This window comes from Amphiura filiformis, chromosome 3 (assembly GCF_039555335.1).
Source record: "Amphiura filiformis chromosome 3, Afil_fr2py, whole genome shotgun sequence".
NCBI lineage: Eukaryota > Metazoa > Echinodermata > Ophiuroidea > Amphilepidida > Amphiuridae > Amphiura > Amphiura filiformis.
In genome coordinates this window covers 65,406,244-65,434,077 of record NC_092630.1, presented here as the reverse complement: position 1 = coordinate 65,434,077, position 27,834 = coordinate 65,406,244, and the positions used below count along the sequence as shown (strand labels likewise).

The following is a 27,834-nucleotide window of genomic DNA, read 5'->3' as shown; positions in this document are numbered from 1 at the left end:
TATTATTTTGACTATCTACTGAAGAGAGCAATTACGGTGGCTTTATATAAGACAAAATGTAATTTCTTGTTGTTTGTTTTTCAAATACCAGCGGCCGTGTTTTGCAATTTTGTTTTTGTTTTTTTCCTTCATCGATTTTAGCGATACACGGCGATATTTTTGGCATTTAGTGTTTGCACCAGGCCTGCAAACCATGGAAACGGTACCATGGATATGCAACAGTCCCTCTCGTGATCTTACCACAACCAATAATGTTCGTGCTCTGTGGTGGCGCTGAAGCAGCCATTAATTTGCTCAGGCTGAATTTGCTCAAGAAAATGAGAAAAAGAATTGGTTCTGGTTCAGGTTCAGTCGGAATCACAGTCAAGCCGCATCTTCTCCAACATGAATTTCAGTGAACAAAGCAGCATTGAAGATATAAAAAGCGTCGTAGGAGATAGAGCAAATTAAGTAATGATAATACTAATAAAAGGAGGATCGGAATAACTATCACGTGCAGCGACTAAAACTATGGCAAAATACGTTTACAGTATTCAATTTCCACCAAAAACTTCCGTCCGTCGTCCGTTAAAAACTCTGACTGAACCCCAATTCCAGCTGCCCCAATTCTGTATGAACAGGTACATGTACTAACATAGTGACGAACTTTGACGGTCTTTGTTGCGGATATCACAAGTTACCGTTTAATGTGTTGCTGATCAACAATCGTTCGTAACTAACAAACATCAAACGACTTTCAAGAAGTTCAGGTTCAGTAGATTTTTTGAAAGCTCGACCGTATGTAGAAATATTATGAACCGGGTCAAGCTTTCAAGATTCGATTTGGTGAAAAACATAATAGCAATGAATTTTGAAACAACCATTATTTTGTCAAGGAATAGGCCTACAAATTATTGGATAATTATCCCTCCTGGACCTAGGGTTATGTTTTCAATTACCAAACAACATGACGCTACAAAACACCATTGCATTGCAACCACTCTCTCTTAATTCATTCTATTTCAAACTTAATCAGTTTGTTTAACATGTTTAATAAATACATCGGTAGAACGAGCCTGCTACAGCTACCTTCCTTACCAGTACACAGTATCCGGAGAGTTTACTCCATCTGCAGAGCTGCACTACACATAGGGTTATACCCAGCGCACTGAATGGTCTATTGTTCTATTGTGTCCGATTTGAGCGCTGACATATTGGAAAATGTTGCCAATCAATATTCATGAGAGTGTACATTCAACGTCCAATTTTCGAAATTGGGTGATTTGTGCTTGGCAGGTGTAAAATACATCTGACTGGGCGTTTTAAATACGTAACGCATAAAGGCATTGACATCATCGAATGGCTGCCTATTAGTGATGTTAGTGTTAGGCCTATGTGGGGGGGGGGCTGTGTTTAGTTTCTATAATAATTATTATAAGGCCTACATTTATTTGTCATTCCTTTCTTTTCCTTTCTCTGTACTTATTCTTTCCTTGCTAAAGTATCACTCCCTCTTCTTATCTCCCTTCCCTTCTCCGTCCCCTCATACTTTTTGCCCCCTCTCATTCCTATCATTTTCCTTACCTTTATCTACTCATTTACTTCTATTTATTTATTTCTCTTCATTTCTTCCTCTTTCTCTCTTCCTCCAGCCGCCCTCTCATTCTTCATGTCCCCTCCTCCACCTCTTCCTCCCTCACCCCCTCCCAAGACCTCTCACAAAAGAGCTGCCCCCTCTTCAGTACGCCACTGTTTAATGACATTCTCCTTCTTTAAATAAAATAAAATGTCAATTTGTGAAACAACTTTTATATAGGCCTATATATACTTATTATATGTTACATGTATACGTAGCTATTACCATTATACAGCACTATAGACATGCAGACATGGCAGCCTTGATGTGTAATCATTCAGCAAGCGCATTCAATTTATTTAAATGAAGCACCTACAGTCAGTGGGGTGACAACGAACTGTACATGGGCTGTACATCAGCGGCTAATGTGTGCCTTTTGTGCTTACGGCTACTCAATCACACCCTTGTGGTTATGGTAACAAAGGGTACTTTTCGTTCCAGTAAGCGCTTTCACGCGACTTTCGTTTGATCACTTATTGACAGTAGCCTGCTAGGTAAAGCGTTAATACACTGTCGGGTCAGCTTACCGATTTAATGGTACCTTTCGATGAATAGCTTGTCAAATTTCAAATCGGCACAAGTGAACAATGCGTTACATAATCTATTGCCTCTCCATCTTTAATAGCTCCATGGTTATACCCCTCTCCACATACCCCCACTAGGTAATACATATTATGTAATTTGGATAAAAAACATGGTGTATTTTTGGTATTACTTGATCTATCTGCTGCCTTCGACACCATAGACCATGGTGTCCTTCTGTCGCGTCTCTCCTCTTTTGGTATTAGAGGTAGTGCACTTGAATGGACCCGTTCTTATTTGACCGACAGATTGCAGGCTGTCAACATCAATGGTTGTTTGTCATCATTCATTCCACTCCTTTTCGGTGTCCCCCAAGGATCTGTATTAGGACCTCAATTCTTCACCATTTACTCGTCTCCAATAGCGAACATCGCCCGCAATCATGGATTACAAGTTCACATGTACGCCGACGATACACAGCTTTATTTATCTTTTGATTTAGATAGTGCATCAGATGAACTTTCTTCACGTTCGCAAATTGAATTATGTATCAAGGACATTAAATCATGGATGACTGTAAATAAATTGAAATTAAATGATGACAAAACTGAACTTCTTATTATCACCTCCAAATATAATCAATCAAAACTTCGCTCCAACTCTCTTCAAATTGATTCTGCCAACATTCAAGCTTCTTCTAATACTCGCAATCTAGGAATTATATTTGACAACATTCTCTCAATGGACGACCACATCAAAAATGTGTGCAAATCAACGTATTTTCAGATTAGAAACATTAATGAAATTCGCAAAGTGCTCGATTATGATACTGCTGCAACACTTGTCCACGCTTTGGTCACATCACGTCTTGACAATGGAAATGCTTTATTATATGGAATCACTGAACGACAACTCAATAAACTTCAACAGGCTCAAAATGCTGCTGCACGCATGCTCACAAGGACTAGGAAATTTGACCATATTTACAACGTCTGCATTGGTTACCAATTCGGTATCGCATTCATTTCAAACTCCTTCTTCTCACCTGGAAAGCGCTCCATGACATGGCACCTTCTTATATCAGTGAACTTATCAATTTTTATATTCCATCACGAAACCTTAGATCATCGGATAAATGTCTTCTTTCAGTTCCACGGACTTCTTCATCATTTGGCGACCGGGCCTTCTATGCTTGTGCACCTGCTCTTTGGAACTTGCTTCCTTTAAATCTGCGTATATGTGATTCACTTGATATTTTCAAAAGACTTTAAAAACTCATCTGTTTAAGATTGCTTATGACAATTGATTTCTATATGTGACTGTTTTTTTATAATTGTGTGTTAATTTTTAATTGTTCAATGTTTGCGCCTCGGAATAGGTTGTCTAGATAGATGGCGCATTATAAATGCATTATTATTATTATTATTAGGTACCCACACCAACACCCCCCACCCGACCGCACACACCGTACATATAAACACACCCGCCACCTTTCTCTCATCTCACTCCCTCTCTCTCTCTTCTCTCTCCCACGTTACCGTAAAATTGGGGACATAGCCAAAAATATACCTTTCTCTCTCTCTCTCTCCCCCTCCCTCTGTCTGCACACATATAAGATGTAGCCTATAAATATTGGAGATCATACTGCAGTTACTGTTCATTTTCCTATACACAATACACATTGCTCTCACCATTGAGGTGTGACCTCTACAAACAGTGTATGTTAGAGGTATAGGGCATATCCTAGTTAACGTCACTGTGTGAAAAATAACCAGCCAATATTTATTGTACTCTCTGAAATTCTAGGAAATATAGTTTGGTAACATGTCCTACAGTTTTGTTTTAGCTAATTTAGATATTTGGAAATATTCGCACTTTGGTGTTTTAGTAAGTAGAGCACGGCATGGCCTGCAAAATTCCCTGTGTAAATCGAATGCAACTTTTAGTGACTATCAGTCTATCACTCACTTGCAGACCTCTCTCTTCCGAAGGGCATTAAAGCTAAACCACTTGACGGATATTTTTTGTACTTGCTGTCAATCAAGAATAATGTATACATTACGTGTAGGCTAAAAACTGAGTATGTGGGGCATCCACAAATGTGACCATCCAGCACAACTGAGCCCTGAAGTCGCCAATCATCATTTTTGAGATATTCAACCAAAATATTCTGCTTGAAATTAGCTTTAAAATGATGTATATCATGTCTATAGTACTTGACATTTAAGTAGTGAAAAATTAATAAAACAGTCAATAAATCCTGTGTTTCCTATTGTTTATTGTTAAGTTCAATGGAGCATATCTCAATAGTGGCACTGGCGACATCCGGGCTCAGTTGTGGTGGATGGTCACAAATGTTCGTACCTCCCTGCTTTGTAAATGACAGATAATAGCAAAAACAGCTCCCATATCTGTCCATAACTTTGGTCATTGCAGCGAGTCAGGGTTTTCAAGTGGGTGACTATTGATTGGCAAGTGTCATATTTGGGCATAAGTGCAGTCCACCATTCCATGTGGAGGATAGACTAGACTTTATCAATTGATTTTGCTGGAATAGTTTCCTGTTAACCAGGTTTAAGTACTGCAAAGGTCGAATCATGTTTGCTGTGCAGTATAACTGCACTATGTTATGTTGAAGGTAGCTCAATTGATAATGCGCTAGCCTCTGAGTGTGAGGGTACGAGTTCGAGTCTCGGCAGTATAAAAACAAAACGAATGAGTTGGTTTGAAATTTTGCTGGGTAAAGAATACAGGCCCAAGTGCGAAAGTTTATTGTGCATGAGCCGCATGTGGGTATATCTGTGTAGGCCCTATACGCGATCAGTTTTTTGTTGTGTTAAATGGATTCTATAAGGTGTGTAAGGTAGGACTACGTGCAGTTGCAGCTTTTTACACCCCAATTGGTCACGTGTAAGATGCATCTTAGACGTGTTATGATACACGTAACATCTTACTCGTTTTTGGACTATTCCGCCATTGATAGTATCGTCATCGCCATGACGGTTGATTGAACTTATTGGCAACCTATATGCCCGTGGGTTTCATAGAATCATTAACAAAGGTAACTAACATTGGCCATAAACATGATGAAGAACTTTAAGGTTCAATGGGTTTTGTGAAAGAACCTGTCTATAGTATCTGGAAATGAATGCAAATGGATTTCGATTTAATATTTAATACGGTATTACTAGGCCTACATTAATAGAATTAAAACTAACTTTCAATCTTATTTAACACATTTTAAAACCAATAGTGTGTTATAGATAATTATATTTGTCACATGTATTAAATAGACTAGTAATTGGCTTCATTGTCACAATACACGCAACAAAGCTAAGATAAAGAATAATTATTCTGTGTACAGATACACACATCACCAATAGTACCATTCCCATATATTTCAAAGCCCACCAACTCAAAAATCCTTCTATTCTGAACGCGTGTGCTTTGATATAAACATCTAAAAAAAAGTAACTAACCCCCCTAAAATGATGGGCATTATTCAAATACGGGCTATATTACAAATCTGTGAAATGCGTTGGAAGTAGAATTTATTTCCGGGTATTTTGACACCTCATTTGGTACATGTACGATAGCCCAGAAAACAATAAAACACCGGACAATTTAATGTAGTGAGGTCCAGATTTGAAAGTTGCACTTACAACAATACACACATTTCCTTCCAATTACTGAATATAAATCAGTAGAATTTACTGCAACTTTCAAATCTTGGGTTACATTGATTTAAATCTATGCTGTGACGTCAATATTTAGTCAATTGCAACAAATGAGGTGTCAAAATGTGCAGAAATAAATTCTGCTTCCAACGCATTTTTGAATAATGACCATTATTTAAGGGGGCTAGTTACTTTTTTTGAGATGTTTAATAAGTAATTTAATGGGTATCAAATAAATCCAAATAATAGCACAATATCTGATATTTATTTGGATAATTCAATTTGTGTAAGTTTATCTCGGCAAAATTGCTTCCGATAAGAAAGATTTATTGAGGGGGGGTCACATTTGTGTGTAATAATAATTATATTCTTTCGGACATTGAGGGGTCTCATAACGACCTTTTCAGGATAGCTACTAGAATCTGGTAAGATTTTTGGAGGAATTTAGTTTTTTTAAAAATCGGTATTTTGCATATTTTTCATTAAGATAACCTCTTTCGATTAGTTTGGCAAAAAAGACGGTTGAATTGCAGCATGAGCCCTATGCTATAATTGCCTCACAATTCCTGATAAACATTAAACCCACAGCAAACACAAAAACGTTTTAAACTTTTGTTTGTCGGTTTATATAAAGTTCGTGAAAACTTTTAAAAGGAAAAAAAATACTGCAACATTCAAACATGTAATTCAATAACTTATTATTATAAAATATTATTTTGCAAACTTTGTTGTCAACACTTACATAATTGTTAGGCTATTTTGCAGCAAGTTAAAAAAATGTTTTTAAATGTTCTTCTTACAGTTTATACCGTTTAAAAACGTTTTCAGGCAACAGTTTATACCGTTTAAAAACGTTTTCAGGCAACCCATTCTAACCTTTTGCGAATGTTTATGCTGCACACAAAAGTATTATATTGCAACATTGTGGAAAAAAAATTTCCGCAATCTGTAAGTTGAACATTGCTCCAATAATCCTGTCGATTTCTCATGGATGGAAATGTTCTTTGCATGAAATAAGTACGATTAGGCTATTGAATGTCGATATTGAATGGGATGGACAATATCAATTTTGGTGACATCATACGCCTATACAGTGCTTACATTGTCGAAAAACTGGAAATCCGGATATCCGTTTGAACACAGAAACGAAGAAACTTCAGTTCCCAAAATGTCCAGATGCCTTTAGAATACTCTCAAAATTTCAGTTGCAATAATATGGTCACGTGGTATGGTATTTAAACACGTAATGAACATACAAGACAATATTTTGGTGCGACTTGAGGTTAGTGCCTTACTGGTTAGCCATAGGCCTATGCACGTGACCTCTCTGAGCCCCCCCGACCTTGACGGACCTTTGTCTTCTAAGGCTGGTAACGTTTTCCACCCGCCACATCCGTAATCATTTTCCCATCACCAATTTCCTGATGCCTTGCAAAAAAAATAATTCAACCATTTGCAGACCATTATAAAGGAAGGCATCTGTATATTTTGTGGACTAAAGTTTCTTCGTCTCTGCATTCAAACGCATTTTCGCCTTTCCGCCATTGTAAGCACTGGAACGTGCGCAAGGTGTATAACAAGGGACGCCTTTCATCTCACTTATCTGCTTATTAGATTAATCTTCATGCAACTTAACATTTCCATGCAGTACGTCAGGTAAAATCGACATGATATTATATCAATGTTCAACTTACAGTTTGCGAAATTCATATTATTTAAGCAATGTTGCTATACTTTTGTGTAGTGTGTGTAGATTGCTTAATTTTACAATGGATATTTCAGCAGTATTTCACATGCATATTCAGGAACAATGTATATTTTACATAAAACTTTATGTACACTGTATTCTTACATCTTTTCCCAAGTAATAGACGTAGACATTAACGACATTGAAAAAATATATACAATAGTTTAAATTTTGCGTATATAAAAGCCATGGAAAGAAGAAAAATTGTGATGCAATATAAAGTAAAAGGAGTCTGTTGCTAATATTGATTTTAAGTTTTTGGCAAAAACGTGCTCATTAATTCATTTGTTTCTTATTGTTTTCAACACCACGTACACGTTCTGTATCACTTCTTATATGATTATATTCTTCATTATGTTATATGCAAAGGCGTGAAAGTCTTCATTTGTTAGAAAAATTAAGGAACTGTTAAAATGGTTCAAATGATTACGCTCGGATAACCATGATAATTATACAATTTATAAGGTTTATCACTGCCACAATTGCTCTATTTCCTCTTGCTCGTCTCCCCACTGTCTGTTCCTCATAGCGGTTATTATTTTATCTCTCGTTCCATTTCGTCCATTTATTTGACGCCATTTTAGTAACACATTTCGACACAACGTAGATGGGTCTGTGCTGTTTGCTTGCTTTTCTGCTGCTTTTATATCTCGATTTTTCAAATTAAGATCACTGTAGAAATTTTGAAGTTCTTCACATGTTCCTATAATTGTGGAAATATTTCCTGCATCTTTTTCTGTCATTTGTTTCTGCCCTGTATAAAAAAAAGAAAAGAAAAGAAAATGAATCATATGTGAGAACCTTCATTAACAGGGGCATTACGAAAAATGATTGGAAACATTGGACATGTTGGAACTTACATTCTGCCGGCATTTGTCCCGCAGGAGGATTCTGGTTCATTCCAGGAGCAACAGGCTGCCCATAATTAGGAGGCGGTTGTCCGTAACCTTGAGGAGGATTGTAGCCAGGATATCCTGTTCCTTGGGGTTGCTGATGACCGTAGCCAGAAGGATTGGGCTGCTGATAGCCAGGAGGGGGATGTTGTCCGTAGCCAGCAGGAGGGTTTTGTCCATACCCATATTGAGTGTTAGGTGGGGCTCCATATCCCGTTTGTGGTGCTGCATGATTCAAAGATGGATGGAAATAATTTTAATTAAAAGGATGGCTCTGAATGTATTAAAAATCAAATCTAATTTTGCATCAGCTTAAGGTATGGACAAATGATTATATTGAATAAAAAATATAACATGTTAGATATCGAGGTTCCGAGATAATCTGGACATCCAACTGATAAATATGTTCAATCGAAAGGTTTTTTATTTCTGATCCAATAACATGATATGTTTCGATAATAACTCTGTTATCTTTGTCAACACTGAATGAAGACTGTTACTGAGAACTGGTCATCCAATCACCTATTATTTTCCGGTGATTGACTTGGTTGACTTTTTCCTGTTAGAATTTTTGATAGAAATTTTGACAATTTCACAAATTTTGAAAAGTTGATATTGACCTTCATCTTGAACTTTTTCACATTTTTGATGAACTGCTGCATCTCAGTAGCAGTCTTCATTCAGTGTTGACAAAGATAACAGAGCTGTTATGGAAACGTAGTGCAATTTGTTGGATCAGAAATAAAAACCTTTTGATTGACTTTATTCTACCGATCCTGATGAATTAGTTCAAACATGATTGTATTACAAAATAAAATAAACAAATACTCCTGACTCCTTAATTTAAAGTAGTGCAAAGACATTTAATTTACTTACTTTGCTGTGGATATCCAGCATAGGCATTGCCACCAGGTGCTGCAGGTGGGTAGCCACCAGGGGCATTCTGGGGAGGAGCGTGAGCAGGGTCACTAAATTGCCCATATCCAGGTGCAGGGTTAGGTTGTCCATATCCGGGAGTAGGACCAGGTTGCCCTGGTCCTTGGTTTGGACCAGGTTGCGGTCCTGGTCCGGGGTTGGGACCAGGCTGTCCTGACCCGGGGGCGGTGTTAGGAGGTTGCCCGGCTCCAGTAGTCGACGATGCTGAAAGAATACGATAATTTTCTGCATGTAAATATTGTAACAATAATTGAATGTTTTACACAAAACCTATAGTTTACATTATTATCCACGGTTTATGATTCATTGAACTAACGTGCAATGTGAATGTCGCGAAACACCTTTTACAATGTTTTATAACTTCATTCTGGATGTAACAATTAACTTGAGCTGATCGAGGAATGGCGACCTTTGTCGTTTTGCCGTGATTTTATCCTGAACTACATCTTTGTTTAGATTGTATATAAATACCAGATAAACCTGGTTGCAAAGTAGTTTTATGACATTCATTTAAGAGAATAGGCACTTATAAAGTTCTGCTAACCTGGATCTGCTTGTTGCTGCATGGTAGGTTGAGATCCTTGTCCTGGTGCTTGTCCTAAAGTAAAAATTACAAAATCACAGGGAAGGTTTAAATCACACATGATGAAACAACAAACAATGTCACAGAAATAGAACAATATCCAGTGTCGTAGCGTCAAAGCACGGAGAGCACGTGATCCATACCAATCGAAGTACATTTTGAAAAATCCCGTGAAATTTGCTGAAAAACGCGGGGAATGACCGGTTCCCCCCCTCACTCAGGCTCGATGTCTCCTCAAATGACGCACACTACGCCACTCTACTGACCACTGCCACTGACCATACCAATATCGGAAGAACTTTCGCCGAGCTGAAATCGTCGTCAGGTGCTGTGCGTCGGCTATTATATAGCGAATTTTGATTGTTGGCGTAAAGCGGAAATTCAAGTAGGACTACCATGTATACTCAGATTAATGAGAAAGATCATCGTCAACCGCGTCATGTAGGCCTACCTACAGGCTACAGCCACACAGTATGATCAATTCTCAGAATTACCTCTGTTCCATATAACGCTAAAAGAAATGGCCAAGGTTAAGAACCCAAAGTCTTCAAGGAAACATCTATAGTGACTTACCACGCTTATAACCACTTTCATCCTGAATGTGTTTAATCTGGTCATACAAATCTTGTTTACTAATTTCAAGTAATACATCCATAAATGCATCGTACGCTGTTACAGGCTTTCTCTTCAAAATATTGGTCAACTCTTCAGCTTTGTCTTCGTCGGTGTTCTTACTTCTGATGGTCTGTGCATCATTAGTTAACAAGGCGCTCTTTTTTAGTAGTAATTCTATAGTTTCTCTGAGACCTTTAGAGTCCAGACCTGTGCATATTGTCTGAGTGGAATCTCGAAGGATTTTCTTAACGAGTTCCATGTTGTTCGCCATGTCTGCAAGCTCTTATACATGTAACAAGATGTAAAAATTGAAATAACAATAAGGATATTAATGTTTGATCACGGAAGAGCATTTATCCACTAGGATCCCTATCACCTCATCCGAAACGTCTTCAGTTTTGGTTATTAATATTGCTCAGAGAGTTTTGCGATTACCATGATCACTTGCCAAATCAACACAAACCCAGGCCAACCACTAATAGAACTGACGATATCTACAGCACAGGCGAAAATTCTCCCGGCAAAGAACACGAAGAAAAGTAACTTGAGTCATTTGGAAGTATTACACTGCATACTTTCACTTTGGTTAAATTACAGCTTCATACTTGTACGGCAGTTTATTAGTTACAGACAGTTAGTTGTAAAACTGCATATACCAGCATTCCGAGTTACATAGAATTTCGTTCAGGTCTTTGATTTCCAATAAAGTGATTCAAAATCAGTGAACCCATAATATGCGCCATACGGGTGAAAGAGTCAACGACAAGCAAATACCAGCCACAGCTACACTACCCAAAAAATTAATGTTAACCCAAATCATGCAAAATAAGGGTATTGATACAATTGTATGCCCCAATGATTAAAGCAAAAAAGCAGAGTTTAGCATTAGTCTATGAACATGATGAAGGATTCTCCTTCAAGTTTTGTCTGTTAAAAGAAGTTAAATCTATACTAACAGTGACATCTTACTCATCATGTTCATCATGATAAAATTATTAAACTTACAAAATTTATGGATAACTCGGGAATGATACGTCACACATAAACAATGGGATTTAAGTATACAAAGCGCATTCACATAAGGAAAGATAGAAAAGCGGCAGTGAGACAGAGAAAGAGAAAAACTACAATCTTGGGAAGAGGGAGAAGGCGTCTAAAGGTGGTAATTGTCATGTTACGAATATTAGTGGATAGTTTAAAGGCGGGGACTAATTCCTTCGGACGTACATCAAAAATAAGAGCAGATTCTGAACGAATAGTAATTATACTAGGAAACCATGTGAAGCTGAGACCGGAGAATGAGATATGATCAGGCACAGAAAAATGGAGAGCTTTGTGTATTTGCAGGAAAATGATATAGGCCCATGACAGCAATAACTCAATTACAATGATAGAAATGTGGAGTTTGTATCGTCATTCTATTCCTCCCCCAGTTTATTAACTAACAGGCCTTGCTTTATTAAATTGAAATGTTTTCAAATTCATTTAAAATATATTCTATATCAATGCATTTAGCTAAATTTGAAATCCAAAACAACAAATATACAGTTACGTCAAGAAGGGCAGCGTAGATAAAAAGCAATATTAATTTTGGTAATAAGTTCCGCAGACACAAAGCATGTACGCGAAACCTCGCCTATTGTATTGAATGATAGTTATTTGACATAATTCTTCTATAATTCATAAATGGCACAGGTGATGAAAGAGGTCACATATTATTTGATACAGCGAATTATAATGCAGTTATTGCCTAATTTGATTAGAAATATCATTCTTCGTAATCAATGGTATAGTTATTATAGAATCAATTCAGAATTATTTGACGCATCCACCATGTCCACAGAGACGTTCGAAGACTTTTACCACATTTTGAACAATACAAAAATACATTCATATTGCACACCATTGGAATTGATGAAAGAGTGGAACAAATTATAGAATAATACAAAAGATTACATGCATATTGTACACCATATATATTAATCAAAAGTTGGTCTCTGGTGGAATTGGGATCAAAATATAATGCAAGGAACAGAGCAGCGATAAAAAATTTAAAAAAATAAAAAGATAAAAATTTTTTTCAAATTGCTCGCCAAAAATTGCTCGCCCCTGCCCCTTGGCCCGCCAAAAATTGCTTGCCCCTCTCGGCTTGCCATAAAATCTTTGCCCTCCTCCCCATTTTACCCTCTCCCAGGGCTCATAATTCTTGCACAGTCCTTAAAGATTGGTTCCAATCAAATTGGTGGTCTACAAGCAAAGATATGGACAATATTATGTTAACTATAGTCGCAAAACCACTTGCGTGTCTTTGCGCAACCATTGACCAGCTAATGGTCTATGTTATCAGATGGTCTATGGTGCAACATGAACAAATCAGTATTATCAATGCCAAAAGTGACTGCATGCATGATATTGAACCGTGGACCAGGGGCAATGGTTTGGAAGTGTCCGAAACAAAAGTTTTAAGAAACATATTTGAAACGTAATTTTGTTTTTAATTTTGAAACATAATTGACATATATTGATACATACGCCACAACATGAATTCTGAACTTTATGGCGAAGTGTTACGTTTATAACAATAATTCGTTTGTACTCATCGAAGCAACATGTTAAATTTACCAATGTTTACGCTCAGTCAGGGATATGATAAATGATTTTTTTAAATTTAGAAACCCTAAAGAAATAGTGCAGTTTCATTTATTATTTATTTCAAGAATGCGAAAGAAATAAGAAAATATCTATGTTTTTCTTTTGTGACCTCAGATGTGTAGTGCATATAAATATAAGTCAATTTTTGCTGTACAGACTTGATATGCGCGAAAGTGACCCAACTCGTTTCCTACATGTTTTAGGTAATCGGGCAACCGGGATCGAGCATAACTTTTGGTTCCCTATAGATCGTTATCCAATGACGTCATCAGTTAAAATTGTGCCCAAGAGAGTACCCGTGTCTAAAGATTCCAAGGTCGCTGGTTCGAATCCGACCGAGTGTACATTTTTATTTTTTATTCAACATTAATATGCACCGCACCGCCACTCCGGGTAAAGATATAAAATTGTCCATCACCCACAGTGCTATGTCATATCTTAATTTAACATACTCGTATGTTGTCGTTAGTAACATGTTAACAACATAATAGATATGACTTAGATAGTGCTAAAACAACAACTTGAATGCCAACAAAGAGGAAAAATATATAAACTTACACAACATCATTTTTTTTGCACACGGTTCACATTCTTACCTTCAGCTGTATATGCATATGCTGTGTTGCTTTCATCTGAGTTACCTTCGGGTTTTCCAGTTTGATCAACATGGTTGGTCGAGTTTGCAGTAGGAGCATTCTCGTTTCCTTGATTTTTTTCAGCGGCTTCTTCAAGAAGAAGTTTCAAATCTCCCAAGGTAACGTCTTTCTCGTCGTTATCCACGTCTTTTTTCACCTCTGTCAAAACTCCAAACATAATCGAACCTTGTAGGACTTCCAACTTGAAATCAAATTTCTCGAACTGTTCTTTGATTTTGCCCTTCTCTTTCATTTTATCCAATTTGCCTTTTCCTTTCAATCCCTCTGTGAAAACTTTTACTTCTTCCATAAGCTGTAGCATCTCCTCCAACGACTTAGCAAACGCGGCTATTCGAGGTATATCTTTTTGTATCTCTTCCTTTTCGGCTTTCATGTCTACTAAGACTTGCAAAGATGGCTTAATCTGGTCAATTCGAAACAACAGACGCTCAGCATATTTCTTGAAATTCTTGATTTCTTCTACTGTTCTGTGAATATATAGACCTAGGCCAACGATTTGTTCAGCAATAGCGATTGGGTCAACCATTTTGGCGTTAGCTGTAAGAGATATTATAAAATCATGTTTATTTCATAATTATCTTTTGATAAACTTCCCCCGGCCTTCCGCTACCCAAAAAAGTAAACAAATGTCAAAAGGCGAGCTACTTGAGTAGATGATTTGTTGATATATTGGGCGAGACGAAGTCGCGCTCAATATTTTTAAAATCATTCATTGCAATGAATTTGTGCATTTTCGGAAAAAATGAGGTCAAGTGGTGAAATAATTGGACAGCTAGGTTACGTTTAGGATGCAATCGGCGCTACTTTTTAACACTTTTAAGATTAGTTCTATATTTGCAAGGGTAATAATACTAAGCTTGTGTGGTACTCTGCGTATAGCAAGTTTTCAAGGTAATAATAAAAACACATTAGAAAACGAATTTGGAGATAACCTTGTGTTAATAAAATACTATGCTGAGCCACCAGCCTGGGTGGCTCACGCTCCGGTAATTTCAGATGATTGAGCTCAGTTATACATCAAAGAATGTCTTCCAATTCATGAAAACAAATATAAATAGATAATCAGCTTAAAAGCTTAGAGGGAAGGTCTTGCTGCTCAGCGAGTGTTTGTAATTATCAGAAGGTTTTCTCCAAATTCATTCTCTAATAAATAAACAATAAACAGAGATTTATAAAGCACCTTACAAATAAATCTTAAAGCGCTGTACAGCTGGCAAGAGGAGAAGACACAACATTAACAAAATGAAGAGCCAAAAACACACAGAAATGAAAATGTTTGCAAACTCCTAGTCAGCTGTACATTGCAAAAACAAAGAAAGACACAAAATCATAAATCAAAAGCAGAAAATAAAATACATGAACATCATAATTAAGCCATTATTTTACAAAGGTGAGTCTTCAGCGCCATTTTGAAGACACGGACGCAATTATTGACCCAATGTGTGCAGACAAGGTATTACAGATCTTAGGCGCTGCTGAAAAGGATCTACTACCGTAATAGAGTCCGACACTTCCCAGTGGGCACAGGTTAGGATTTCGACGTTGTATCAACGTTGATACAACGTCGAAATATAACCTAACCTGATTTCAACCCGATTTCAACCTAGAGATTGGTTGAAATCAGGTTGAAATTTCAACGTCGATACAACGTTGAAATTTCAACCTGATTTCAACCATGTTTCAACAAACTTTCAATGCAAAAATTAAGGAGGTTTAAATCAGGTTGAAACTTCAACGTTGATACAACGTTGAAATTTCAACCTGATTTCAACCAATGTTTCAATGCACAACTTAATGACGTTACATAAAATAAATATGCATATGCCTAGTATAATACATGTTTAAAGGTCGATAGCATTGAAATTTTAGCCAAGTTTTTCTATATATCCAGGCCGCATGATCTAACGATTTAAACCGAACTTCCGTTCCCTTCTTCAAGTGGCGCGCGCGGCGTGCACTACCTCAAATACTTACGCGAAAACACCGGGTGGTACGGGGTATGCTATACGGCCCCGTCGCCGCTCAATTGGCGGGCTGATGTTGATATGGGAATTCCTACAACATGGTGAAGTTGGTGCAAGAGACGTTCACAAACACTTGTTAGGGGGGGCTGATGCAAAAGGGTGGGAGGGGCTTTAGTTTTGACCCTCCTAGGGGTAGAGGAGGGCATTGAAAAATGACCAAAAATTTTCCCAGGAAAATTGAGTTTATATGATTTTCTATGGGATTGACCCATAATTTTCATGTCAAAGGGGGGCTGAATTTTTAGAGATCTGAAAGGGGCGGAAAACTTTCGCGATGATATTTTTTGCATCAGCCCCCTAACAAGTGTTTGTGAGCGGTCCCTAATATGCCTATTCGCATATCTTCAAACTATTTTACTAACCCGATCATATCGCCCCGGGGAATTGCCCGGGTATCGCCACGGTGGCATAGCCGGTGTAGTAGCTACAAGGTCGGCATATCCATAGACATACCACCTTGTCTGTCTGGGGGCATATCGAGGTCGGCACCCATACGCGGGAGGCAACCGGGTGTGGGAGTGGGTGGGCCGGCCGCATCATAGGCCTATGTTGTCGATCATAGTCGGAGAAAGCAGGGGAGAGTTAGGGGGGGGGGGGCCCGCCCTCTCTAATTTTTTTTTTTTTCATGGGGACGGCAAGTGTTTATAGGTAGGCCTATACCGCACGTTTGCAAGATATTGTGGGTGGGTATGTACACGCGTGCACAATTGTGTTAACAAGCGTTCGCAAATGTTTGCGAGTACGCACTCATGTTTACAAGTGTTCATGGGTACGCTTGCGTACATTGCCGGTACGCACGCACGTTCGCAAGTGTTTGCGAATACGCATGCGCGTGCGCAATTGTTTATGGGTACGCATGCACATGTTCAAGTCTTTATAGGTACGCACATGCGTTTGCAAGTTATTGCGGGTACGCACGCGCGTTCGCAAGTGTTTGCAAGTATACACATAATGCATACACAAGTGTTTGCAAGTACAAACGCACGTTCTCAAGTGTTTGGGAGTATACGCATGCACGTTCGCAAGTGTTTGCGTGAATACACTCGTTCTCAAGCGTTTATGCGTACGCATGCACGTTCGCAAGTGTTTGCAAGTACGCAAGCGTATGCGCAAGTGTTTACGGGTACGCACACGCATGCGCAAGTGTTGATGGGTACGCACTTGTGTTCGAAAGTTAGTGCGGGTACGCACGCGCGTACGTTACGCAATCGAGTTTGCAAGTGTTTTCGAGTACGCATGCCCGTTCGCAAGTGTTTATGGGTACGCGAAAGTTATTACGGGTACGCATGCGAGTTCGCAAGTGTTTGCAAGTGCACACTCGCGTTCACAAGTGTTTAGGCCGTATAAAATTAATGTTTTGGTTCTCGTCCAGAGGATTTTCATGAATTGATGAGGGAGGGAGGTGTTTTTTTTTTTTTCAATTTAAAATTAGCATTTTCAGTAGTTTTCGGTCTTCTCCAACAGTGCTAGAGGAAACGACGAGGCCCTTTTTTTTTTTTTTTTGATATTCTAAGGGATAAAACCCCTATATTACAACAAAAAGACTTGGAAGTGATGCTTGTTCTCTAATAAACTTATTTATATGTATGAAGATTTCATAAATCATTCCGAAGTCTAAAAAAATTGAAAAATCTAAAAAAAAAATCTGACAAATCCCAGAAATTGAGGAGGGAGGGGACGAGAACCAAAATATTAATTTTACACGGCCTTATAGGTACGCACGCACATTTGCAAATTATTGAAGGTATACGTACGCGCGTGCACAAGTGTTTGTGAGTACGCACACAAGTGTTTATGGGTAGGCCTACGCACACGCGAGTGCAAAACTGATGCCACTGCCACGAGCGGGACGGCGCATCAATCAATGACATAATGCCTTGAATGTGTCCGTTTGTTTGAACTTGATGTAGGATCTGGATTTGGATCTGGATAGGTAAGCAGTGAATTCTGCATCACGCTAGAGTTGTAGGCTAGTCGGCCTATGAAACATGTTGAAAAACAATTTCAAATTTTTGGATATTCGTTAGTTCTGGTCGCATTTTTACCTATAAACATGTTTCTAATCCTAGATCACCATGTTTGGACATCCGGGTTGGACATTCAAAAGTTTAAAAAATTTTGGATTAAAATTGTAGTAGTATCGCTTTCGCCCAACACTTTTCCAGAACGGATATTGCCCAATGTACATCAGTAAGCAAAAGGAGTTGTACGCGTACGTGTGACGAACATAAACTTGAGGCCTAAATTTGCAAATAAAACAGGTTAGTAAACATTTAAATTTTCTTTAAAGGTCTACTTGACTTTTGGACACATTGCTGGATTTATATTTCAACTTGGTTTTCCATTTTGTATCATCAGGATATGTTAAAATAGTTAAGCTTACTGAGCAGTTAAATTACATGCCTGCTGCACATGCCATGCATGCTGTACAATCATGAATGCACCATTCGAGACACGAAACAGTGCCTTGAAGTTGACATGCTTAATGACTTGTACTTGTACAAGACCCAGTCATGCCAGTTTGGAATATTTGCTGGGGGCAATCAGGCCCGTAGTCTGGATTGATTGGGGGGGGGTATTGATTTTGAAAAAGTGGACTTTTTTCAAAATTTGGAACTTTTGGACTGGGCGGATTTGGACATTTTGGACGGACCAAGATTACAGAAGGCATAAAAAACCACGATTTTTCGCTCGCTGCGCTCGCAAATGGGACTTTTTGGGTTCAAAAAGGGGAACTTTTGGGCCTTTGGCATTTGGGGGGTGGTGCTGGCTACGGGCCTGGGGGTAATGCAAATGTTTATTGTATAATTAAGAAACTAGGCCCCTAGAGCCTAGCCCTAGTCATATCATGCAGCAATGCTCATGTGCTAGAGTCATTACAATCGCAAATTTTCAATTTGCGATTGTACTGTTTTTGGTCAGTTCTTCTTTCGTTCTTTCTTCTGTCAAACCTATAACGAGTCATCGTAGCCATATGCTCTAGGCCAGTGTCCAACTCGGGGGGTCAAAGGTCATATGTCATTTATGGCCAAAATGTGATTTTCACTAAAATGCTTCATCTTCCACAAATTACATAATACAATGACGTCACTTGCATACCTGCATCGCCTTAGCCAATGTCTAAAAGTTGTACAAAGAATTGGGGTCAAAGGTCATTAAGGGGGTAAATCTCACAATTGCATTATCTCGACATCCGTAATGGGTATGGGGCTCAAACTCGGTGACAACAAATCTCATGACCAGGGCCGGGGGACATTTTACAGGGCTCAGGTCAAAGGTCAAATTTTAGAAATGCATTTTCTGTAAGGGGTAAGGACTCAAACTCTGTGACAACAAACGGAATGACCAGGGGAATATATTGAACACTTTGCAGGGGTCAGGTCAAAGGTTATCTTGGGTCAAATCTTATAATTTCTTCTTCTGGACTCAAACTCAGTGACAGCAAATCTCATGACCAGGGAAACATTTTGCAGGAGTCAGTGAGTTCAAAGGTCATGCAGGGGTCAAATTTTAGAAATGAATTTTTTGGACATCTGTAAGGGGTACGAGGCTCAAACTCGGTGACAACAAAATTAATGACCAGGGGGATATGTTGGAACACTTTGCAGGGGTCAGGTCAAAGGTTAACTGGGGTCAAATCTTATACCGTAATTTCATTTTCTGTAATGGATATGGGGCTCAATTTCGGTGACAACAAACTTCGTGGCCCGGGAAACATTAAGGTCAAAGGTCAGGTCAAATGGTCATTAAAGAGTTACATGCCTTGCGATTGTCTGCGCTCTGTAAGCGCAAATCATTATCTCTAGTGTATTTTTTTTTAGACATTAAGTTACTGGTAGGGCAGACTAGATGTGTCTTTGATGATTTGACATGAATTTCAATGTCAAAATGACAATTATTTTAAAAAATAATAAACTGAGTGATAGTGATACCAAGTTCGTGGAAGTCCACATCCCACTGACAAAATGATATTTTAATAAGCGCAGAATTATGAAGCATACATGGCCCAGGCCTATAAATATGGCTAGGCGTAAATAGTAGTACCAGTAATATTTAGTTAGACTAGGCTAGTGGAATTTGTGGAATAAAGTTCTTTTCAAATAGATAGAGCTTAAGAGCTCGGATAGCAACGTTTTCACGTATTTTGTGTGGGACCTGAGAGCACATCAGACATATCTAATTGCATTTTGATTTGAATACGAGGAATGTCCTTCTATTACGGTATCAAATAATTTTTTGAAATTCGAGATTAAAAATTGATATTTTTGAAACAGTCCTCGAAGTAAATTCTATAAATCTAATGATATACTTAAAGTGTATGTAGCTGGGACGAGCGGCCGTCAATCATATGAACATTTTGACCTTTCCTATTGAAGATATAGATTGTTCCCCAACAAAATTTAGGTCTTTTGGGGAAAAATCTATATATGAAAGGTCAAATTTGTCAATTGATAGTTGGCTTTTCATCCCAGCTACATACACTTCAAGTAGATATCATTCGATTTATTAAGTTTACTTTGAGAACTGTTAAATGTCAAAAATTGCCATTTTTAATAATTTGCCCCAAAATTTTTATTGCATCGCGAATTTCAAATTATTAAATATATCAGAAGGACATCCCCTATTCAAAATTAATCATGTTAATGTTCGTTTGTGCTTCCTTGGTAGGCCTAGTTGCAACCGTTTAGTAAACATAACGGGTAGGCCTATATCTAATCTTTTCTGAGAGACTTAAGGTTAAATTACAAATATACATCATATGACCCTAATATTAATAATCTACTTATCTTCGTTTTTAATAGGCTAAATGAATTATGAACTTTATTCAGTATTTGTATTCACGAGATTTAGACCCTTAAAGCTATAGGCCTATACCTTCCAAGTTATTAAAGGTCGTAAAGATCTTCCTCAAATAGATTCAACATTAAGGTGCAATCTGCAGTTCTCTAGAAAGAAAGTGAGGCTATTTTTAATTTTTCATTAAACTTATCACTGCTCTATGTCAAAAATATCATGTTCTCTGAGTATGCCTACTTTAAACATGTGCAAGCATGAGCCAATTAGTGTTGAACACTCTTTAGGCAGATTTTTTAGGCAGAAGATTTCACATCCCCAAATAATTTCTCTAGTCTAAAGCATGTGTCTAAAGGAGCAAAGATAAGTTATACTTTCCCTCTTTTTGGTCCCAAGAATGGCCCTAAGAATTGTTCAGCAGAATTACCCTAAACAGTCAGGAGTAACAGGTCTACCTTCAGTAGGCCTATGCCTATTTTACATTAAGCATATTAATCGTACTGTAAGTCTATGTCAAATATAATGTTTTTGTATGTGTAAATTATGGAAATAATTGTATTTTTAAATCCCTAAATTGTTATTTTTGTCGTTACAGCTGACCTGTTGTTGTGCCACGTGACAATGGAATCAAAACAAGATTGGCCATGCAATAGACAAGACTATAGTCCATGACAATGTACAATGTATAAAGCATCAAGAAAATTGACTTAACTTAGAAAGTTTAGATGCAGCCAAAGATTTCGGATGAACTGACAACTTGAGAGAGCCATAATTTTAATACAAGAGCACGGTCAAATCAAAGATGGAGTAAACTGGCACGGCATGGCATGGACCAACTCCTACACTGAATAAAGTCCATTGTTGAGCAGTTGCTGCCACATACTACTCATCCGTTCAAGATCTAACTTAAGTTGTTAGTCATCATTCATTCCATATAGCCCGCAGATGGAATGAACTCACGCCTCACATTCCAGGAACTGTGAAATGGACCAGCTTCAAAAAGTGTTTTGGTCAAAAATGTGATTTTTGGTCAAAAAATGTGTAAACCCATCAGCTTAATGATAACAGCTGTTATTGCCTTGATATGTGTCTTGACATAGAAAGAACTAAGCAAGCAAATACAGATTCTGGTCTAGATTTTCTTAATATTGGTATTGATGACATCATCAATGCGATATAAGCCTACTGATAGGGTTGACGTTTTCGATGCTTATCTCCTTCAGCTTAAACTGAGCACGACAAGGATCCTTTGAATACGTTGAAGGGTGGATTGCAAACGCAGAACACTTCCACAGCTATTGATCACACTATCTGTATATGATCTGATCAGCAGTCTAAGAAAGTTCTGTGAAGTTCTTCGATGAGAAAAATAGAAGTATTCAGTTGTATAATCTGTCAACAATTTCAAGTTTAGTTATACGTGTAAAAGTCAGGACTTAGAAACCATAATTATGTTAAAGATATCTTACATGGTATCAGAAGTTTTAAGTAAGTTGTAACGTGAAAAGAAGAAAAACTTGAGATTATTACTCAAGATTTTTACGCAAGCCAGGGGAAACCCTATATTAACATTAAGTATAATGGGCACATTGCATCCAGTACATTCTGAAAAGGTTCCAAAAGGGTCAAGTTCTAAAGTGTCCTCCTAGTACATAGGCCTATGGATAACCCTCGCACTTTAACACAAACAGCTTTCTGAAAATTCACGAGTTCTTTTGAGAACCATAACTAAATATAATGTATTTAGGCTCTAAATGTCCAGCTCTAACACTTTTTAAACAAATACACACGTTTTAAAGGAAGGCTCCGCCTATCACAACATTATGCCCTATTATATGTAAGAAAAGTAATTATCAAGCACGAATCACGTGGTTTTATCTAAAACAAACTCATGGCGACCATGTGATTCGTGCTTGATTATTATTTTCTAACATAAATTTATAAGGCATGATGTTATGATTGCCGGAGACGAAGTGCTTAGGAATAAAAGAAAATATTGTTTTCCACATTTTCACGAAACGATAGGTATTTTTGGCAACTCCAACTCCTAAACATCACAAATCACAAATAAAAAGCTTACATATCTAATTTCTAAAAGTTTAAAATGACTTTCAGCCCAAAATTCCGAGCAACCTTGAATTTTCGATGTGTGACACACATCTCCATGGTAGGAAGTCCTATGATGTTGTTACTTGTTACATACATGTATCTAAACATGCATGTCACTTAGCCAAACGTTAACAGTGTTGAAGACGGGATATAAGTGTTCAGGATGCGTTTATATACAAATTGTATCAAAGTATGATACATGTAACCATGGTAACGTAACTTGAAAATCAAAAGGACGGAGCTGATTTTATTTTGGATTTGCGAAGTGTAGGAGAATATGTTTCAAAATATGAAACCATAACTTACCCTGAATTCAAACTCTATTAAGGGATGGAGTATGCACGTTTGGACAGTATTTATTGTGGGACATTAGAGCACATCAGACATATCGTTGCATTCTGAATACGAAGAATGTCCTTCTGATATTAAAAAATTTTAATTTTTTTTTAAATTCGCAATGTAATACACATTTGAGCAAATCATTAAAAACTGATATTTTTAATATTTAACAGTACTCGAAGTAAACTTAATAAATCTGATGATTTTTTCCCCAAAACACCAAAAAAATTAGGTCTTTTGGGGAAAAAATCTATATCTTCAATATGAAAGGTCAAATTTTTCAATTGATCGTCGGCTTTTCCTCCCAGCTACATACACTTTAAGAATATATCATTAGATTTATAAAATTTACTTCGAGGACTGTTATATATCAAAAATGTGAAAAATATCAAATTTTAATAATTTGTCATAAAATTTGTATTATATCGTGAATTTAAAAAATGAAAATTATTTGATATCAGAAAGACATTCTCCGTATTCAGAATGCAATTCGATATGTCTGATGTGCTCTCATGTCCCACAAAAATATTCATTCCAGATCCCTTAAAATTGCATATTATGTTCTAAAGACACAAAATAAAATTAGAAACAATTTTCTCAATTTCTTGAATAAGGACCTTAAAATATCCCAAATTTTGGTCAAAATTTTTGACCCATATTTTTGATTAATAAAAATTATTGAGAGAACTGTTTCTAGTTTTGTGTCTTTAGAACATGCATGTTTTTTTAAGACACACAAAACTATTTAAAGTGTTTTTGGTGTTTTCCAGCTAAGGCGGCAGCCACTATGAACGTGGCTATACCATCTTGAAAAAAATAATGGATTACCTTGTTCTGCAGCTAGAGCACTATAATATTCCTGGTTGATTTTATACCAATAATAGGTGAAAGAAGTGTCCTGTATGTACATGTGTTTGTTGTTGTTTTCAGCTAAGGCAGTTGCCATTTATTACTATTACTTGCATTATAAAGGTACAAAAATGCTTTGTCAACTCTATAATAACATGTTAATATATCGTGCATCTATTTTTCAAAAGTGTTTTAGAACGTTATTAAAACGTTTTTATACCCTTTATATAAACCAACAATAAAACGTTATATGTAAAATGTTTTGTGTTTGCTGGGCAACTCAACTTGCAGGTTCTACGACGACGTTGAAAAATTTATATGATGATGATATCAAAAATAAATTTCAAAGTTCAAGGTAACTCGACTTATGGCCTAAAACGCGACGCTTACTTTGCACGTAAAATCTTTGGAAAGCTATTTAGGATTTGAAGGTTAAAAATAGGTCAAATCATCAAATTGAGGCTTTTACGATAAAAAGGTGAGAAATTAGCAAAATCGAATACTAAGAAGATTGCCCAAGTTGCATGTTTACTCAGTGGTGGCCATCTTGAAAAAAAAATGTGATTTTTGGGCAAAAATTTCATTTTTGACAAAATGTGTTTTTTGGTAAAAATGTTATTTTTGGTCATAAATGTGATTTTTGGTCAAAAATATGTTTTTTTTTTCACAACATGTGATTTTTGGTAAGGGGTCAAAAATGTGATTTATAATAAAAAAATGTGATTCATGGTCAAAATGTGATTTTTGGTTTAAAATGTACTCTTGGTCAAAAATGTGATTTTTGGTCTAAAATGTGATATTTGGTCAAAAATTTAATTTTTGGTCAAAAATTTAATTTTTGGTCAAAAATGTGATTTTTTGGTCAAAAATGTGATATTTGTTCAAAAATGTGATTTTTGGTCAAAAATGTGATTTTTGGTCAAAAATAGGATTTTCGGTCAAAAATGTGATATTTGTTCAAAAATGTGATTTTTGGTCAAAAATGCGATTTTTGGTAAAATTGTGATTTTTTGGTCCAAAATGTGTTTTTTGGTCAAAAATGTGTTTTTGGTCCAAAATGTGTTTTTGGTCAAAATGTGATTTTTGGTCAAAATGTAATTTTGGTCAAAATGTGATTTTTGGTCAAAACATGACCGCCGCGCACGGGCCCGCGCACCTGATTGCCTCCCGCGTTGCGGTGCCGACTGCACCGGCCCTCCGACTCCGACGCATGCTCCACTGCACGAGGCCAACCGACACCACACCCGGTAGACTCCCGCGTATGGATGCCGACTGCACCGTCCCTCTGCACCGACCACTGCGCGCGGCTCACCACGACTCCACACCCGGTTGCATCCCGCGTATGGGTGCCGACTGCACCGGCCCTCTGCACCGACAACGACGGCGATACCAGTTACCCAGGGGCGATACCAATCCTAGCCTATAATCATGAATTCATGATAATATTCTCCCAGACGGACCACAGCGGTGAGGTTCTACAAGTGGGTACGTATAAATTTATTACTATATAATAATTATATTTAAATAAATATCAGGTTAAAATCGGATCAAATTCAGGTTGAAATTTCGGCGTTTAATACAACATGATATTCAGGTTGAAATTAGGTTGAAATTTCGACGTCGAATCAACGTTGAAATCGGGTTGAAATCAGGTTAGAGTCGATTTGCAAATACAACGTGATTTCAACGTCGAAACGTCAACCTGATTTCAACGTGATTTCAACGTCGGGTGTGCCCACTGGGTTATGTATGTAGAAGTAAATTCTGATGAAGAACGTAATGAACGACTTGGTTTGTCTTGAGAAAAGCTGAGAAATGCAGGTTCTGAGAATAAGATGTCATGCCGTTCAACGCTTTGAAGTTGAGAAGAACGGTCGTGTATGTAACGAGATGATATTCGGCAGCCATGTAATAAGCAGATCGCGCAGAATCACAGAAATTCTGATGATTTGAACACCTGTTGGTACTTGTTACCAGCCTGACTGCTGTATTTTGGACACGCTGTAACTTCTCTATTTCACTTGTAAGACTGTAAGTGGTTCTTTCAAAGGAAGCGTGTACCAAACTCTATATGGAATCTGGTAGATCGCAAATGAAATAGTCCGGGGAAACAGTACAGACAATGGCTTTCACTTGATCTAATAAAGTGACTCGCTAATGATAACATTTTGGCTTTTGGTGGTACTGACTATATCAAGGTTGAATCGCCGATTGAGCTTCTTGGAGAAAAGATGGAGGTTTCAGAATAGAGAGCCTTGGCGTCAATAGGCTTGTTTCAGATGCTCAATGATTTTAGGTCACGAATGGCACGGGATCTATGATCAGATTATGGAAGTACTGACGCAGAGTAATATAAATGTATGCCGTGATGGAGCAGTATAAACGATATGTATGCCGTGATGGAGCAGTATAATGGTGAAGATCGAGGGGCCAACAGTGTTCTGCGAAACTGTTCAGCGCAAGCATCAGATAGCAAGATTGTACGCGTCCTGTGAGATTCAAACCAATCCCCGGACCAACTATGCGAAATGCCAACAATATCCGTACTGATTTGTAAAGGCGATCGAGAACAGTCAGATGAGCTATATGGTAGTCGTAAGTCACGGAGTAATTCAGTAACACCAATACCGCATCCTGGCGATTGCCCACAGCTCTTCAACTCTTAAAATGTCGTTCTGGATGCGGACTAAGGCTGTCTCAGTACTGTTACTCTAAAATTTGCGACATGCAGACTGAAAATATCTTGCAAACCATGCGTATAAAGGCAGTCGTTCACTTGAGCGACGGCGGCTCTCTCTCTCGAGTTTTTGAAGACATAGTTCAGATTAAAGATGGGGCGGTAGTTCTGACAAAACGTCACAGTGCGGTCAAGATTCTGTTTTTTTTTCAGCAGCAGTACGCGAATGCCATGGAAGTAGTAGTAAACATTCAATGGTATAATAAAATGTTATGGTCATACTGATCGGTGAATTCGTCTGGTGACCTCAAGTGGGGCATGGGTCATATCTTCCCTATAGAAGAGAAAATTATTTTGAAGTAAATGGGAAGTGGTCTTGTGCCCCTTCATATAGGCTACGATAGTAGCTAGATGTGGGTTATGAGCATGATGAGAGCAATTGCCCACCAGAGTACCAGACAATGCACCTTACTCGCACCATGCTCGCGTTAACATTGTATCTAGTAACACCACTTATTAATGCAACCGAAGACAAACACAAACAAACTAATAATACTTAAAGTCTACTTAAATCATCGTGATGTATACTCGTAATAAGTTTTTTTTTTTTTTTTTTTTTTTTTTTTATATTTCACATAGCCAAAACGGCTTTTATTTCCCTGTGCTCAATGGGAGAAAGACATGTATACAGAAAATGAAAAACTACACAGATTTACATAATGCAGGAGAACATTGAAAATAAAACATTACATGATGTTTGAAAAGAGCGCAATCCATTACAGCTTTTAAAAAGAATGGTGAAAGTTAACAACACATCTGTTCTAAAACATGCCATTTATCAATAAATTTGTGCATTGTGTTATTACTAATAGCAATTCGTTTCTCAAGCTTGTAATGAAATTTAATCAATTGCAGAAAAGACACAAAAGATGGCTTTTGGTTTTTAAATCTACTGTCATAAATAACCTTTTTGATTAAAATGACACATATATTCAGTAAAGTCTCAGAACCAAAACCAAAAATAATATGCTTATAGTTTAAATCAATGTTTCCATCAACAATGTCTATATACCATGATCCAAAATCATTCCACATTTTCTTCGCATATTTACAATCCCAAAACAAATGGTACAAAGATTCAGGAGA

At 37.5% G+C, this 27,834-nt stretch overlaps 1 protein-coding gene across 2 annotated transcripts in view; it reads right to left on the bottom strand.

Annotated features, from left to right (window-relative positions):
• Window positions 1-4,234: 4,234 nt before the first annotated feature.
• Window positions 4,235-27,834, bottom strand: part of LOC140148978 (uncharacterized) — a 34,099-nt gene continuing 10,499 nt past the window's right edge. The window contains exons 2-7 of one of the 2 annotated variants that reach the window (XM_072171101.1): window positions 13,837-14,433; window positions 10,547-10,870; window positions 9,935-9,988; window positions 9,331-9,594; window positions 8,422-8,679; window positions 4,235-8,315 (exon numbers count right to left, since the gene is read on the bottom strand). In XM_072171101.1, the coding sequence (XP_072027202.1) occupies window positions 8,032-8,315; window positions 8,422-8,679; window positions 9,331-9,594; window positions 9,935-9,988; window positions 10,547-10,870; window positions 13,837-14,422 (1,770 nt within the window). In that variant the 5' untranslated portion in view covers window positions 14,423-14,433 and the 3' untranslated portion in view covers window positions 4,235-8,031. The remainder of the gene's footprint in view (window positions 8,316-8,421; window positions 8,680-9,330; window positions 9,595-9,934; window positions 9,989-10,546; window positions 10,871-13,836; window positions 14,434-27,834) is intronic. The other variant, XM_072171102.1, reaches the window with a different exon arrangement.